This window comes from Mesoplodon bidens, assembly GCF_964165515.1.
Source record: "Mesoplodon bidens genome assembly, chromosome: 4".
Taxonomy (NCBI): Eukaryota; Metazoa; Chordata; class Mammalia; order Artiodactyla; family Ziphiidae; genus Mesoplodon; species Mesoplodon bidens.
Genome location: NC_138160.1, coordinates 173644634 through 173662403, shown reverse-complemented (window position 1 = coordinate 173662403; position 17770 = coordinate 173644634). Strand labels below are relative to the sequence as shown.

Sequence of the window (17770 nt, the reverse complement as noted above, 5' to 3'; positions counted from 1 at the left end):
AGCTGAAGCAAAATGACACTAATTAGTAATATGTAAACACATGAATATATATAACACACTGGTAAAGGTAGGTATATGGTCAACTTCAGAATACTCTAATTCTGTAATATGGTGTGTGTTAACTACTTAACTCTAGTATACAGGTTAAAGAACCGAAGTATTACAAATAACTATAGCTACAATGATTTGTTAATGGGTACACAATATAAAAATATGTAAATTGTAATGTCAAAAACATAAAATGTGGAGGTGAGGAATAAAAGTATAGGGTTTTTGCATTCAATTGAAATTAAATTGTTATTAACTTAAAATAAACTGTTATATCTCTAAGATGTTTCAAGTAAGCCTCAGAGTAACCAAAAAACAAAACCCTTTATACACACAAGATAAAAATACACACAAGATACAGAGAAGGGACTCAAAGTACACCACTACAGAAAGTCATCAATTCACAAAGGAAGACAGCAAGAGAGGAAGAAAGAAATTACAAAAAAGTCCAAAAATAATTAACAAGATGGCTTTGGTAAGTCCTTACTTATCAATAATTACTTTAAATGTAAGTGGGTTAAATTCTCCAATCAAAAGATGTAGAGTGGCTGAATAGATTAAAACAAAAAAACAAACAGACAAACAAAACAAAACCAAAACCCAAGACCCAACTGTATGTTGCCAACAAGAGATTCACTTCAGCTTTAAGGACACACATAAGCTCAAAGTGAAGGGATGGAAAAAGATATTCCATGCAAAGGGAAACCAAAAGAGAGCAGGGGTAAGCTATACTTACATAAGACAAAGCAGACTAAGTCAAGAAACTGTAATGAGAAACAAAGAAGGTCATTATATAATGATAAAGTGGTAATTCATCATGAGAATATAACAATTGTAAATATATATGCACCCAACATCAAAGCACCTAAATATATTAATCAAATAGTAATAGATCTAAAAGGAGAAATAAACAACAATACAATAACAGTAGGAGACTTCAGTGCCCCACTTTCAGCAATGGCTAGATCATCCAGACAGAAAATCAATAAGAAAACATTGGACTTGAGCTATGCTGTAGGCCAAATGGACCTAACAGATATTTAACAGAACATTCCACCCAACAGTAGCAGGATATGCATTTTTCAAGCCTGCATGCAACTATTTCCAGGATAGGTCATATATTATTAGGTCAAAAAACAAGTCTTAGCAAACTTAAAAGACTGAAATCATACCAAGTAACTTTTCTGACTGCAGTGGTATGAAACTAGAAATCAGTAACAGGAGGAAAACTGGAAAATTCACAATACATAGAAATTAATACACTCCCGAACAACCACTGGGTCAAAGAAGAAATCAAAAGGGAATAAAGAAAATATCTTGAAACTAACAAAAATGGAAACACAACATACCAAAACTTATGTGACACAGCAAAAGCAGTTCTGAGAGGAAAGTTTATAGCAATAAATGCCTAGAATAAAAAAGAAAGATCTCAAATAAACAACCTAACTTTATATCTCAAGGAACTAGGAAAAGATGAACAAACTAAGCCCAAAGTTAGCAGAAGGAAGGAGGTAACAAAGATCAAAGTAACAATAAGTGAAATAGAAAATAGAAAAACAGTGAAAAATATAAACAAAACTAAAATTTGGTTTTTTGGAAAAAATAAAATTGACAAACGTTTAGCTAGACTTACCAAGAAAAAGAGAAGACTCATAATAAATGAAAGAGGAGACATTACAGCTGATATTACAGAAATATAAAGGATCACTAGAGACTACTATGAATACGTATACACCAACAAATTGACCAACCTAGAAGAAATGGATAAATTACTAGAATCATACAACCTACCAAGACTGAATCATGAAGAAATAATCTGAACAGACCAATAATGAGTAAGGAGATTGAATCAGTAATCAAAAATCTCTAAACAAAGAAAAGCCCAAGACTACATGATGTCATGGGTAAATTCTACCAAACATTTACTGAAGAATTAATGTCAACCCTTCTCAAACTCTTCCAAAAATTTAAAGAGGAGGGAACACTCCTAAACTCATTTTTATGAGGCCAGCATTATCCTAATACCAAAGCCAGATAAGGACACTATAAGAAAAGAAAACTACAGGCGAATATCCCTGATGAATATAGATGAAAAAATTCTTGACAAGCCGAATTCAACAGCACATTGAAAAGATTATACACCATGATCAAGTGGGATTCATCCCTGAGATGCAAGGTTGGTTTCAACATATGCAAATCAATAGATGTGATATACCACCTTAATAGAATGAAAAATAAAATTTATATGAACATTGCAATAGGTGCAGAAAAAGCACTTGATGAAATTCAACATCTTTCATGATAAAAACTCTAAACAAATTAAGTATAGAAGGAACATACCTCAACATAATAAAGACCATATGTGACAGCCCATAGCTAATATCATACTCAGTGGTGAATAGTTGAAAGCTTTCTCTCTAAGATCATGAATAAGACAAGGGTGCCCATTCTCACCACTCCTATTCAAAATAGTACTGGAACTTGCTTTCTTGCCAGAGCAAGGAAAAGAAATAAAAGACATCCAAATAGGAAAAGAAGTAGGAAAATTATCCCTGCTTCCTTATGACATGATCTTGTATGTAGAAAATTCTAAAGACTCCACCAAAAAAACTGTTAGAACTAATTAACAAATTCAGTAAAGTATTAGGATACAGAATCAACATACAAAAATCAGTTGCATTTCTATACACTAACAGTGAAGTATCTGAAAAAGAAATAAAGGAAACATTTCCATTTACAATAGCATCTAATATAGTAAAATACTTAGGGATAAATTTACCCAAAGAAGTGAAAGATCTGTGCACCGAAAACTATAAGATACTGATTAAAGATATTGAAGAAGACACAAATAAATGGAAAGATATACTGTGTTCATGGATCAGAAGAGTTAATATTGTTAAAATATCCATAGTGCCCCAGACCATTTATAGATTCAATGCAGTACCTATCAAAATTACAAATTCCAATAGAAAAAAAATCCTAAAAATTTTATGGAACCACAAAAGACCTCAAATAGCCAAAGCAATGTTGAGACAGAACAAAGTTGGAGGCATCACACTTCCTGATTTCAAACTACATTACAAAGCTATAGTAATCAAAACAGTATGGTCCTGACATAAAAACAGACACATAGACCAAGGGAACAGAATCAAGACCCCAGAAATAATCCTATGCATATACAGTCAACTTATATTTGACAAGGGAGCCAAGAATAATTAATGTGAAAATATGGTCTTTTCAATAAATGGTGCTGGGAAAACTGGATATTCACATGCAAAAGAATGAAATTGGACCCCTGTCCTACATTACTCACAAAAATTAACTGGATTAATTTGGAAATGGATTAAAGACTTAAACCTAAGACCTGAGACCATAAATCTCTTAGAAGAATACATAGGGGAAAAGCTCCTTGGCATTGGTCTTGCCAATGATTTTTTGGCTATTGCACCAAGGTATAAGCAATAGAAGCAAAAATCAACAAGTGGGACTACATCACACTATAAAGCTTCTGCATAGCAAAGGAACTATCAACAAGATGAAAAGACAACGTAGAGAATGAAAGAAAATATTTGCAAACCTCTTATTGGATAAGGGATTAATATCCAAAATGTAGAAGGAACTCATACAACTCAAAAGCCATATATATATATATATATATATATATCAATTTAAAGTGGGCAAAGGACCCAAACAAACATTTTTCCAAAGAAGACATACAAATGGGCAATAAGTATGTAAAAAGGTGCTCAACATTACTAATCATCAGGGAAACACAAGTTAAAACCACAGTGAGATATCATGCCACATCTGTTAGAATAGTCATCAAAAAGACAAGAGGTAACAAGTGTTGGTGAGGATGTGGAGAAAAGAAACCTTTGTGCACTGTTGATGGGAATGAAAATTGGTTTAGTCACTATGGAAACCAATATGGAAGTTCCTCAAAAAATTAAAAATAGAACTACCATGTGACCAACAATCCCATTTCTGGCAATGTGCCCAAAGAAAATGAAAACAGGATACTGAAGAGATATCTGTACTCCCATGTTTATTACAGCATTATTCACAATGGACATGGAAGCAATCCAAATGTCTATCTGTGGATGACAAATTGATAAAGAAATGTGGTACATATGTACAATGGAATATTATTCAGCCTTTATAAAGAAGGAGATCCTGCCATTTGTGACAAAATGGCTGAAACTGGAGGATAGTATGCTAAGTGAAATAAACTAGACACAGAAAGACAAATACTGCAAGATCTCACTTACGTGTAGAATCTAGAATGGTCAAACTCATAGAAGTAGAGTGTCAGATGGTGATTGCCAGGGGCTGGAGGGAGGAGGAAATGGGAGGTGATTGTCAAAGAGCACAGAATTTCAGTTATGCAAGATAAGAAAGTTCTGGAGATCTTTTATATAGCACAGTGCCTATAACTAACAATATTCTATCAAAAACATACCATATACTTAAAATTTGCTAAGATGGTTGATATTACATGTAGTGTTCTTACCACAAAAAAATGATAACAATAAAAAGGGTGGGAGGATACTGTGAGAGGTGATGGATATGTTTAAGGCCTTTATGGTGGTGATGGTTTCATGAATGTATACTCATTCCCAAACTCACTGAGTTGTATATATTAACTATGTACATCTTTTTACATGTCAGTCATGCCTCAAAAAAGAGGTTTTAAAAAACCCCTAAACCCCGAGTGGGTCATAAGTGTGTGATCTAAAGGAAATACATCTGCAGGTTGACACAGTGGGGACTCCTAGTGTAAGACTATTGGTTTATGGATAATGGACCAAAAAAATCAAAAGTGTGGGAGCTGGATGGGGCAGTGATGGCAGGATGGCCTCAAGGGGAGGGCAGGGCCATGTACCTGCAGTAGGGGCGTGGCATTTGGGGGTCTGAGCCAAGCACTGAAGGGAGAATTAGAGTTTACCGGATGGCCAAGGCTGGGGGCAGGAGCAGGGCCTTCCAAGCTGAGGGCTTCGTGGGTTCAGGAGCCTGAAGGCCAGGCATTGTGCACTGTATTGGAAGGGCAGGACTGTTTCAGCGACTGGTGTGAGGTGTGTGAGCTGGGGGCAAAGAGGACAGTGGCAGGCTGAGAGCCTTGGATGCCAGAGTACAGAGTAGCCTGAATCCTGATTGGGACAAGGGTTCATCGAGGGCTCTGCAGCATGGAAGAGCCACAGCCAGTTTTGGGGGAGGCTTCAGTTGCTGTAGAGTCTGGGCTGGTGACTGTTGCAGATACAAGGATAGACAGTGGGGACTGTGGCCAGCTGCAGTGGTGCATGCTCCATCCGTGGTGTCCACTGCTGGGTGCCAGGCACTGTGGTCAGAGCCTGCATTTTCCAAGGAAAGATGGAATCCCATTTTTGAAACATGAAATCTCATCATTTTGAGTGTTGGGTTCAGAACTTTGAAAACACTCTTTGGGTCCAACTGAACATATCTGTGGCAGATTCAGTCCTGACAGTTTTGGCCTTTGGGCTCCTGGGGGTGAAGGTGGGGGATAACCCAGGCAAGAACCCCTTCCTCAGACAGGGTTCATCACCCCCAAATGGCTCTGGCCTTGGTGGCTGGAAGTGGAGCCTCTGGAATGATGGGGCCTCTAGGCCCACCTGTTTGTGCCCTTCCCAGCCTGGGGTTCAAGGCTTGCACCTAGCTGGGGTGCTGGGCAGGGTTCGCTGGGCCCTGCTCAGCCAGGTTGGAGGTTCTGCTCTCTGTGGCCCTCCTCGCTGCTTCTCTTCCTTGGTCTGCTGTGCGCTGGGAATTTGAACAGTCTCATCTTTGCCCTGCAGGCTGGCCTGATCCGTATGGAGGAGGAGGAGTTCTTTATCGAGCCCCTGGAGAAAGGTATGGTGGCAAAGGAGGCTGAGCAGGGCCGTGTGCATGTGGTGTATCGCCGGCCGCCCACATCCAGACCCCCTCTTCTCGGGGGGCCACAGGCCCTGGACACAGGTAAGGCTGCTGCAGGTGGGAGGGTTGCATGGTGGACCCTGAATGTCTCCCCTGGGGAACCCAGGTGCCCTTTCTGTATCTCTGGTCCCAGGCCAAGGCTGAGACCCGCCCTTGCTGACCACATAGCACAGTGGGTGTGCTGGGATGCTGGGTCAGGGACCTCTGCTTTGGGTGTATGTGGGCCATAAGCTGGTAGGTCTGAGGCCTCCACAGCAGGCAGTAAAGGCTGCCTGAGGGTCTTAGCTTTGGCTGCCTGAGGGCTGGCAAGTGTCAGGGAGGAGGCAAGACCCAGACGAGGCCTGTAGCCCGGCCTGAGTCTCGCGCCTGTGTCTCTGAGCCTATGCCTCTGAAGAAGATGTCTGCTGCCCCCTCGCCGCCATCCCCAGCCTCTTTCCCCTGCCTCTGTGCTGTGCTTTCCCTGCAGTGGTGACCACATATCCCTGGCTGCTCACAGAGAAAAGCCCTGAGTGCTTCTTTGTCCCAAGTTGGACCCTGCTCCCTGTGGGAGACAGCTCAGATGCCAGGAGGGGACAGAAGTGCTCCACAAAGACCCCAGAGGTGCTCCCAGCAGCCTCAGCAACCTATGCACAGACTCACGTGGTTTTATCTTTTTCAGCTTAGAATCAAAGTGCGCTCTGGGCCCAGGAGCATGGAAGGAGCTACTGGGCAGGCGGTGCAGCCTCTCAGAGCCCTCCAGGAGGACACACCTACCCTCAGCCCAAACCTCCCCAGCATTCTCAGGATCTCAGGTCCCGGGCTTCAGTGAGGCCAGGTTGGGGTCTGGCTGTGGTCCTGGCAGTGCCCAGGCTCTGCGCTTGGCTCTTGCAGGGTGGGCTTAGCCCTCAGTTTTGGGTTCTAGATTCCTGGCTGTGCTCGCCCACGGCCAGGGCAGGTGGCATCAGGCACGGCACTGAGGCCTCGGTCTTGAGTCAGGCTCACCTGCATGTTTACAGTGAGCCCTGGAGGCCCTACTGGGCCAGCCCAGCTGTGCTGTGATTAGCCGAGACACCCCCATTGCCCCAAGTAGCCTTGGCTCATTTAATTTAAGTCTCTCTGAGTTCCCAGCTGGCAGATCAATTGGGTGCGGCCTGGCAAGGCACCATTCTAATTTCAAGGAATGGTATCAGGTACTTTTCAAAGGAATTGTCCCATCAGGAATCCCAGTGCTCTCTAGAGCCGATCAATACTCCCAGCGGCCCCTTCTTCCCAGATGATGAATCGCAGGTCTCCTGCCAACAGTGGAGGGGTCACCCCAGGCACTGCCCGTCTGGCCTTCCCCAGCTTCAGCCCCTGCTACCTCTTTCCCACCCGTGGGCTTCTTTCTCTGCATGGGGGGAAATGGAGAGTAATCCCATTGGGTGAGGGCAGGAGTGGAAATGGGGCAGGGGAAGTGCCCCAGACCAGGGATCAGGGCCCTGGTGTTGCTCCTCACTGGCTGTCTGCCCTTGGGCAAGTTTGGGCCTCTGGCCTCTGCCTTCTCATCTGTCCTGTGGGATTAGAAATGCCTGTGTCTCACAGAGCTGAGGACCTGGCCACTGTGGGCTTGGTGCTTCTGGGCTGGTCTCTACTGGAAGATTCAGGGGGTTCCCTGGGGGCCCACTTAGGCTGGGTGAGGTGGAGCCTGCACAGTGAGGCCGCCAGGTGCCCTGGGCCAGGGTGCCAATCTCAAATTCAATGTGGTACCTATCTCCTGAACATGGCAGCCCTCCTTCATGGCCTGACAGGCCTTGCCTTATTTCCTGGGCTTCTGTTGGCCTTTTGGCATCTTCTCTTGAATCCTTCCCCCAACCTTCTCATCCAGCTATCTCTCGTGAGAGCTTGGAACTCAGAACACAGGAAAGGAATCAAACTCAGAATAAGCCCAGAAACCATTGACCTTAGAAGAGGGAAGGCCAATTGCATGGATCTGGGGCTGAGGCTGCACTGAAATGGGGTGGGGTGAGCTCTAGACCTCAGCCCGGGGCTGTGGGTGTGTAGGCTGAAGGCTGCGGGCCAAGGACAGTAGGTCTCAGCCACCGGCCCAGAGTCTGGCGCCAGACCCACTTTCCTTGACGTCCCTGCCCAGTGTCAGCGTGACCCTGTGTGGGTGACTTGTCCACAGAGAGCACATTTCTCCCTGCATGTGCCTGATTGTTTCCACTGGGCCCAGGGCTGAGGCCCACTCACTGACTGGAGGCAGTCCAGACATATTTTATGCTGGAGCTAGTCTGAGGGCCCGCGGTGACCCCCGACAGTCTTGCTGTCCGTCAGCCCAGGCCTTGTCAGGGCCCACGGTGGCAGCCGGGAGATATGTAAAAGGAGTGTCCTTGGCTGAGCGTGTTTGCTCCGTGCTCTTTCCTGCAAGAGGACATGGCCTACTGGGCACAGAACACCAGGACCTCCATGCAGAGGCTCTCAGGATGTGTGTGTGAGTGTGTGTGTATAAGGCTAGGAGAGCCTTTCTTCTGGTGAATTCTGATGCGAACCCTGATATGTCAGGGTGGCTCTGGCCAAAGAAGGCAGGAGGTACTGACTGGAAGCTTCCTCCTGCCCCTGCAGGGCAACTTCTGGAAGCAGGTTTGAAATACCCTGGCCATTTATCAATGGACAATGGATATAATGGGTCCTCGGAGGAAGGGGAAGGGGAAACCCCTGTCCTGGGCCTCCTGGTCTGGGAGATTAGCATCTGGCTGGGTGTGGGTGTGCGAGTTGGGGTGGGGGTGCCTGCGGAGGGTAGTGAGGGTATGGGTGAGGGGGCCTGTGGGATGGGGTGTTTGTGGGAGTGTGTGTTGTACACAGCTCTTCCAGAGCATTGAGACACGCTGCCATTGCCCTGTTTTCCCTGAGCAGCCAACAGGCTTCCTGGGGTGGTCTCAGGAGCTCCCGGACACTCAGAGCATCATTGTCACTAACGGTCTCCATCATCTTAGTTCGGCTACTGGTTTGCAGACCGCCCAGGGAAAGGATGGAAAATGATGCTTTTAGCGTGTCTTCCAGGACTCAGGCCACGGTTAGAGGTTGCACTGGGCAGCTTAGCCCACAGCAATGTCACCCTCAGGCCCTGGAGGAGGGTACCGGGGTGGACAAGGGACTGAAGGAGACCAGGATGACTTTTTTTCCCTCACTGGACTCACAGGTGTTGCAGAAGTGTCTCTGCTTGGCTCTGCTGGGCCTGGGAGCCTGGCTGGGCCAGAAGGGCAGGGCTCCAAGGCCAGGGTGCCAGTGTGGCCTTTTGGGGAGAGGAGATTCAGGCATGTCCAGGCCTCTGCTGGACTGGACCTTTCCCCAGCACCCTGAGTCCCTTTCTCAGCCTTCCCCAGAGCCAGCCCTGTGCCCAGAGCCATATGTTGGGAGGTGTGCTGTGTAACATTGCCCTCTCTGGTGTTTGCACGTGTGTGCATGCATGTGTGTTTGCATTTGTATACAAGCATGGAGAGAGCCTCACTCCCAGTTCTAGGCCACTGCCTGAGCACCGTCCTGGCTGCCATCTGTTAACACTGTCTGGGGTTGTTGAGGGGGAGCCAGGGCCAGTGGGTACAGGATAAGGAGCCCAGCCCAGCCTGGAAGCCCTGCTCGCAGCTTGCACTGGGTGATCCTGGCATGTCACGCCCCTCTGAGTCTCAGGCTGCTATGACACATTACCACCAACTGGGCGGCTTAGGACAACAGCACTTCGTTCTCTCATAGTTTGGGAGGGCAGAAGTCTGAAGTCAGTCAGTGTCACTGGGCTGAAATCAAGGTGTCAGCAGGGCTGGTTCCCTCTGGAGGCTCTAAGGCGAATCTGTTCGTTGCCTCTCCCAGCTTCTGGTGGCTGCTGGCATTCCTTGGCTTGTGGCTGCATCACTCCAATCTCTGCCTTCGTGGTCACATCACCTCCTCCTCTTCTGTGTGATGTCTATCTCCCCCTGCCTCCCTCTTATAAAGGATGCAGGTAATGGCATTGGGATTCACCCTGATAATCAGAATGATCTCCACCTCTCAAGATCCATAATCTAATCACATCTACAAAGTCCTTTTTTGCCATATAAGCTAACATTCACAGGTCCTAGTGATTAGAATCTGGTATCTTTGGGGGCCACCATTCAGCTTATACAGGAAGCAAATCGGCCTCCCTTTCAAGGCTGGCCGTGCAATGAATGGGGTGCACGTCCATGGAGGAGCAGCACTGCAGGTACCCTTTACTCCTTCTCAGGGGACAGTGCTCAGGCACAGCCCAGGCAGACCCCTTGCCCCTCTTCTGCCTCTGCTGGACCCTAGTGCCATCTCAGCCAGACTGTGGGGCCTGGTGGGCTATGGCTGGTCTGACCCTAAGACCAAGTAAGCGGAGATGCGGCCTTGCTGGTCACACCAAGGGAGGCTGAACTGGAGGCTCTGGGAAAGTCCCCACTGTGTGGGAAAGACCCCTGGGTCACATACCGGGCATGTGGTCTCTCTGTCAGGCACATGTGCAAGAAGTCCTGCCATCCCAAGACAAGGGCCGCAAACTTAAGAGACCTGCAGCGCCCGGCAGGCAATGCCAATGAGGACAATGGCAGAGGGTAAGAAAAAGAATTACACCCACCCTTGGCCTGGCCTTAATTTTCCTGCTTTTTTTTTTTTTTTTTTTTTGCGGTACGTGGGCCTCTCACTGTTGTGGCCTCTCCCGTTGCGGAGCACAGGCTCCGGACGTGCAGGCTCAGCGGCCATGGCTCACGGGCCCAGCCGCTCCGCGGCATGTGGGATCTTCCCGGACCGGGGCACGAACCCGTGTCCCCTGCATCGGCAGGCTGACTCTCAACCACTGTGCCACCAGGGAAGCCCAATTTTCCTGCTTTTGATATAAACACAGACACAGAGAGAATGTCTCTGCTAAAATGGAACCAGCAATGTGAGTGCAGTGGCACATGGCATTTGGCCCTGGCCTCACCGTGGGCACAGCACAGATGGCAGACTTCGTCCACAGGGGCAGCCCCTCCTCAGCTCCCCTGACCAAGACCTGGTGGGACTGTGGGCCTGGGACAGCCAGTCCTCTTAACTGTCAAGAGAATCCAGACATCAGCACTTTTATTTGAACCCTCCTGATTTTAAATTGTTGCTTCAAATTTCTGAAAAGCACCACGTGGGCCAAATAAAACATGACCCCCATTGGCCACATGTGCTTTATGAGAGACAGAGGTGGACGTGTGCTTTACCCTCCTCCACAGGCCTCCTGCAGTCCCTGGGCATGGCCTTGGGACCAAAGAAGGGCTGTGAGCTCCTGCTAGGCAGGTGGTACCCCGTCCCGCGAGCTGCTGTTGGGCTGCAGTGTCTCCCACCCTGCCTTGCACTTGGCCCTGGGCTGAAGGAAGAGAAGCCAGACAGCTCAGTGTCTGTGACCTTGGCTGCCTCCTTCCCGGAAACAGCCAGTGCCAAGCCTTTGCCCGCTGCTGTCAGGCTGCGGCATCCTCCCTGGCGGGCAGAGGAGGCATGCTGCCCTCGGGAGCGCTCCGCCCTGCTGCTGCCAAGGAAAGCCTGAGAGGACGGAAGGGCAGGGTGCCAGTGCTGCGTGGCTTCTCCACGTGGCCAAGCGTGGCCAGCCCGCACAGTCTCCACCCAGCAGCCCGCAGCCCTTCCTCCCCTCCTGAGCTGCTGCGTGTCTCTGCCCCGTCCCACTGCCTTGAGCCACATAGTTTTCTGGGCTGCTGAGGGACCAGGAGTGAAGCTCATGTAGGCCCTCAGGGCAGGAGCCAGAGGGCTGGAGCTGATGCTGGGAGCTGGCAGAGGCTGTGTGATGTCCTGCAGGCAGCCCCAGCAGGGAAGGGGCCTGACAGATAGTGCTGTATTTCAGCCAGGCTGGGGGCAGGGAGGCCAGAGCGATGGTGCAGGGAGAGTGCAGCCCTCTCAGGACAGGCCGTGGGTGGGAAGCGGGCAAGGCTCCACTTGGTGGTAGAAGGTTGCCAGGCGTACCTTGGTGATGCAGTGGGTATGAATCATAAGGGAGAGGGCCCAGTCAAGGGTGAGGCCTGGTGGTGGGTGAGGGGTGGATAACGGGGTAGGCGATGTGGAGGGGGCACTAACTTGCTGGAAGCCAGATTGGGGAGGCTTTCTGTGCTATAGCGGTTTATGTCTTAGTGTCCTGTTGCCACTGTAACAAGTTACCGTAAACTCAGTGGCTTAAAAAAACACAGATTTATTCTCTTACAGTTCTGGAGGTTAGAAGTCCAAAATGGATCTTAAGGGACTAAAATCAGGGTGTCAGCAGGGCTGGTTCCCTCTGGAGGCTCGAGAGGGGAATCTGTTCCTTGCCTCTCCCAGCTTCTGGTGGCTGCCGGCATTCCTTGGCTTGTGGCTGCATCACTCCAACCTCTGCTCTGTGGTCACAGTGTCTTCTCATCTGTAGTAAGTTTCTCTCCGTTTCCCTTTTATAAAGACACTTGTGATTACATCTGGCTCACCCGGATAATCCAGGAGAATTCTCTCATTTCAAGATCCTTACCTGCATCACATCTCTTGATGTGATGCAGGGGAAAAAAAAAAAAAAAAAAAAAAGAGTCTCTCTCTTTTTTTTTTTTTTTTTTTTACTTATAACAGATATAACAAAAGTTTAATATCCTAACTATATAAAGAGCTCCCAGAGATCAATATAAAAAATTACAAAGTATCTGAAAAAAACAATTGAGCCACAGATATTAAGAGGCAAATAGGAAATGCATTAACAGAGGGAAATACAGATCGTTAATAAACATCTGCAGAGTCTCTTTAGCCATATAAGGCTATACTCACAGGTTCTGGAGATGAGTATGTGACATCCTGGGGGCCATGATTCAGCCTACGTGATATCAAAATGTTGAAGGCTGAGGTCCTGGCAGAAGTGGAAGAGAGGCCCTCGGCAGGCTTTGCACCCTGAGTCCCGGATCTGGCCAGAGTCCAAGTGCTGGGACCTCTCTCTGTGTCCCCACCCCAGGTACTTCCTGAGCCATTTGCAGGAGGCTGGGGCCTGGCCTGGCACTTTCAGGTGGTGACTCAGGGGCTTTCCCACTGGACTTGACCCGTGCCCTGCCCAGCCGGCATTGCCAGCTCACCGAATTGCAGCTGAAAGTCTGGGCATCTCAGTGCCAGATGCCCAGGGCCTTCTCAGCTCCTCCTCCTCATTCCACCCCTGAACTGTGCCTACAGCTTGGGGATGAGAGGAAACCCAAAGAGAAGCACCGATTGTGAAACCCGAGGCAGTTGGCCCGACCACTGCCAGGGGGCGTGTTTCAGAGCTGAGTGCATCCTTGGCAGAGGCCTCGGTGCTCCCACTGCTTGCAGCCGGCCCCCTGCACAACTGTTGGAGATGCCAGTGTGGTGATGTGGCCACATGCCGGGGAGGTGGGCGGGGGGCCAGCGCTGGGACAGCCGAGGCTGCACATTCTCTGAGGCCTGGTGCTGTCTGGGGTCAGACTTAGGAGACCCCTCCAGAGCTGTTGGCTGAGCTGGGGGACTTTCTGACTGGGGTCTGCGACCTGGGGGCTCTGCGTAGGGGCTATGAAGGCAGAGGTGATGCCTGCAACCAGGCAAGGGCTTGGGTCCACCTCATCCTGCAGTGGAGACTTGCCTGGTGTGCCCCCCTTCTCCCTGCTGCCCAGATGCAGTCTGTGACGATACTCGAGCTGGCTGGCACAGACAGCCCACGAACTCAGCTCCTCTCCTCAGACACAATTCACTGATACACTTTCTTTCTTACTCTTGGATTGTGTAGTGAATGTCCCCCAACGAGCTTTCTGTCGGCACGTGGTAACCACGCCTGGCTTCCAGATAACACAGCGTCTCGGGAGCAAAGCTGTGCTCTGCTCTGGGCGCGTCTGGAGTTTAATTAGCAAGAGTGGTGTGCCTGGTTGTCACATCGGCCGTGGGCTCTGCGGGTCTGCTCTTTGCATGTCCCCAGCACAGCAGACCGGGATGTTTCTGTGAGAGACGTGATGTCTCTAGTGGCAACTTTACATGTCTGTGGCATTTGTGCTTCACATGTGTCGGCCGGCCTGCCAGGGTGGGAGCAGCTGGGCCTGAACATGCATCGGGACCCTGACAAGGCTCCCTCCACACCCCATGGGACAATTGTGAAAGAGACCTGGGCTTTCTGCATGCTGTATCTACATGATGGGAGACAGAGGGACAGGTGTCCCACAGTGGGTCCCTGGACAGGGGCCTCTCGGAGAAGCGGTGGGGCCCTGATGACAGGTGAGAGGCGCTGGGTCCCAGTGTAAGAGGGATCGGGCTGCGGAAACAGCTCTAGGGACGTATGGAGGGGAGAGAAGGCCCTTCCCCGGAAGCAGTGAGGCTGGGCATAGCTCAGAAGCTGGGTTTGGGCCCAAGGTCCAAACTCTGCCAGTTTGTACCAGTCGGAGACCTCTGACCAAGGCCTGTTTCCTCTAAGAATTCTCTGCGGGTTGGCAAACACTTCAGCCAGCTCCAAGCCTGAAGTGTTTTCTATAAAAATTTCCAACTTTCCTTGACCTATTTCTCTTTCAGATTAATACCAAGCAGTGCTGTGCACTTGGCCCTGAAGGAACTCTGAGCTGGGAAAAGGTCGTGCAATTAGATGGAAGTGTTGGTGTCTGGCTCTCTCTCCCTCCCCCGCTCAGGCTTTATTCTCTCCCTCAATCTGGCCCTCTCTTTCGCCCACACATACTTGCGCGCACACGTTTGAAACTTGGGCTGGATTCTTGAGTTGGGATGTTTCTCCCAGAGCTCTTGACCTGGCTCCACTGGCCTGGGCTCAATCTTGGGGTGTGGGCTTCACCTTGACCTGGAGCAAGGCCTCAGGGAGTATGACTGGAGCTCATGGGAGAGCCTGGTGGCAGAGTCCAGCTGGGGTACCTTTCGAGGGGTGTCCAGGCAAGATGAAGGTGCACGCTTGGTATGAGGTCAGGGCTCAGGTGATGGCTTGTAGGATGGCACAGGGTTCAGGGGAGTCCAGGGCCAGGACCTGGTGGAGGAGGTGGCCTGGGAGCCGGGGTTGCATGGGGTGGAGGGTGGGGCTGACGTGGACTGGAAGGGACCAGGCGCCTAGTGATGTTCCCAGTCGTGGGGGGAACAATACGAATGCGGCACTCAGGCTCAGGGCAGGCGCCCTGCCCACTGCTGCAGACAGGGGTAAAGCCGTGAACAAAGCAAATGCCAGAAAAGGGTAGACTGAGTCGGGGGGAGGTTTTCTGGGTCAGAGGCAAGATGCACCTGGCGGGTGGGAGGGCCCAGCCTGCGAGACTGATCCAGACAGAGGGGACAGAAACACTTGACACTCTCTGAGGCAGGAGTCACCCCAGGGTGGCCGAGGGCCAGAAGGAGGGCCACATGCCTGGCGCTGAGGGATTAATGGGGAGAGAACAAGGGCTGGGCCTGGAGAGGTGGGGAGGGCTGGATTGCGTCCAGTCATGGAGTAGGTGAGGTCTTATTCTCCTCGCAGTGGGAAGCCTTTGGAGGACTCTCAGTGGGGGAGAGGTCCTTGGGGGGCCCTGGGTGGTCCTGGTGGCCGATGACAGATGGCCAGGTAGATGATTTCAGGATGCTTTTGGAGGTAGGGCTCACAGGGCATGGGTGTGAGGGAAGGGTCGAGGATGGCTCCTGGCTTTTGAAAGGCTTGAGCTACTGGGAGGATGGTGGATGGTTGTGACACAGCCTGAGGTGGGGATGCTGGGGGAGGAGAGGCAGGTCAGGTGGCCCGGCCAAGTGCAGAAGCCAGAATTGGGGCCCAATCCTCAGACTTCAGAGCTGTGCCCCTCCTGCTGTTCCTTGCTTCCTTGGCTCAGAGGAAGGGATTTCCCAGGAGAGGTAGTGCTGGCCACGGACCAAGCCCATGTGGCTTCCAGACTCTTGCGGAAGGGGACAGGGATCCCAGACTTGACCCCATACAGGTGGTCAGGCTCTGGGGTGTGCTCCCAGCCGCTCTTGCCCCGGGAGTCAGAGGCCCTGCTCTGTGGGACGGGGTAGCTGGGCATAGTGTGAAGTCTTGGGCCCCTGGGACGTGCATGTGTCCTGGCCTCTGTGGTAGTCCAGGCCCTCCTTTCCAGCCTGCCACTGTGGCGAGGGGGCCCGGACCTGCTGGGGTGGATGGAAGCTTGTGCGAGTGGGCATGATGGGCTCTGTGCCTGCTTCTCAGGCCCTCCAGGCAGAGGTCTACTGTCCACCCAGTGGGCTGGGGGCAGTGCTGACCAGCTGCTCACACAGCCTGGATGGTAGTAATGACCCTGCCCTTTGTGCAACCTCTCTTGGAATTTGAATTTGGGGACCTCCTGGCCAGGGGGCCTCAGTTCTTCTCCTGTGAATAGGTATCTGTTGCTGACCCTGCAGGGTACGGCCTGAGCCAGCCCGGACACCCTCGAGCCCTGGCTGTAAACAGGGAGTACTTGCTGTGTGACCGAAATGATTATGGGACCCAAGCGCGACAGACTCACAGTTCTGGGGCAGAGACAGACTGGTTTCCCACCGCAGCTCCCAGAGACGCTAAGTCCTTACCAGCACAGGGGCTTTGCTGGCTGATACTTTGCTGATCCAGCAGTGAAGCAGTGTTGCTTTTTGCTTTAATTTGTGCTGCTTTTATGGTCGGCAAGGACGAATGATCTCCCCGCGTTTGATTACTCTATGTGTCTCCTCTTCCTGTTTAAGTCCTTTGCCTGTTCATCTCCTGGGGTCTTTTATATCGGGATAAGCCCTTTATCTGCTTTAGATATCGACTTTCTGTCACGTTTGGTACAAGCCTTTTCCCCAGGCTGTATTTCCCTTTTCCTTCTCAGTTTTGTTGCACAAAAGCCAGCGTTTCCATAGCCCAGTTTGTGGGTGAGTCTTTTCCCCCATTAGAGTCGGTCGGTCGTTTGGGGACATGTACCTTTATTGAGGGCCTGTGTGAGGACAGGCGCTCTGCATCTGTGTGTCATTTAATCTGGATGGCAGCCCTGGCAGCAGGCAGAGGACCGGGGCCCAGGAGCACTGCCGTGTGAGCAATAATGAGAGTACCAGGCAGAGGAGAACACAGCATTGGTGGAGCTCACCTGTGCAGTTGTCCCCAGAGCAACAGTGCCTGGGGGCCAGGGAGAGGTCAGCCTCGCTTCGCCCAGCACTCTGGCTACCATTCAAAGACCGTGCTATTGTCTTTCCACATATTCCCGGTGGAAACCATATCCCATGTACTCATCTGTTCAATTCATTCAACTGATATTTACTTATGGCCCACACAGGGCCTGGCACTGGGCCAGGCACTGGAACCCTGGGAACCAGACAGACACAGCATCCCCAAGCCCAGCGTCATTCAGCTCATGGTGAACTGGTGGGTCTATGCCACAAAGTGACCACACAGTAACTGGAGGCTGGAGGTGAGATCTGAAGTGTCGATTGCAGTTCACTAGGAGGCGGGGGTGGGGGGGGGCGCAGGCGAGTGTCCTGAGGGGAGTGGACTTAGCCTGTTTGGGGGTCCAGCAGGAGGGACTGGTGAGGGCAGAGGGGTACGAGGTGGGCTGTCTTGGTGTGGAGGGGCGGTCCTCTGCTCTAAGTAGAGAAGCAGCATGGCCTGGTTACGTTGGAGGAGGGTGAGAGGAGAAAAGGCACGAAGCCAAGAGGAGGCTGCCGCATGAGCCTGGAGAGAGACTGTGGCCTGGGCAGGGTGGCCCTGGGGGTGGAGAGGGATGGCCAGATGCAACATGGAGCGATAGAGCAGCAAGGGTCTTGTGGGTCCTGTTAGGTATTTCCCCGTTGTGGTCAGAGGGGGTTGCTGCCCACTGGACAGAACCACATTCCGCTCCAGGCTCTCAGGGTCCTCCCAGGATCAGGGAGGAGCCAGAACCAC

At 50.5% G+C, this 17770-nt stretch overlaps 1 protein-coding gene across 1 annotated transcript in view; it reads left to right on the top strand.

Moving 5' to 3' along the window:
- The window catches only part of ADAMTS2 (ADAM metallopeptidase with thrombospondin type 1 motif 2), a 232722-nt gene that overhangs the window by 70253 nt on the left and 144699 nt on the right, over positions 1-17770 (top strand). Inside the window, exon 3 of the mRNA XM_081233868.1 lies at positions 5856-6015. Coding sequence (XP_081089994.1) covers positions 5856-6015 — 160 coding nt within the window. The remainder of the gene's footprint in view (positions 1-5855; positions 6016-17770) is intronic.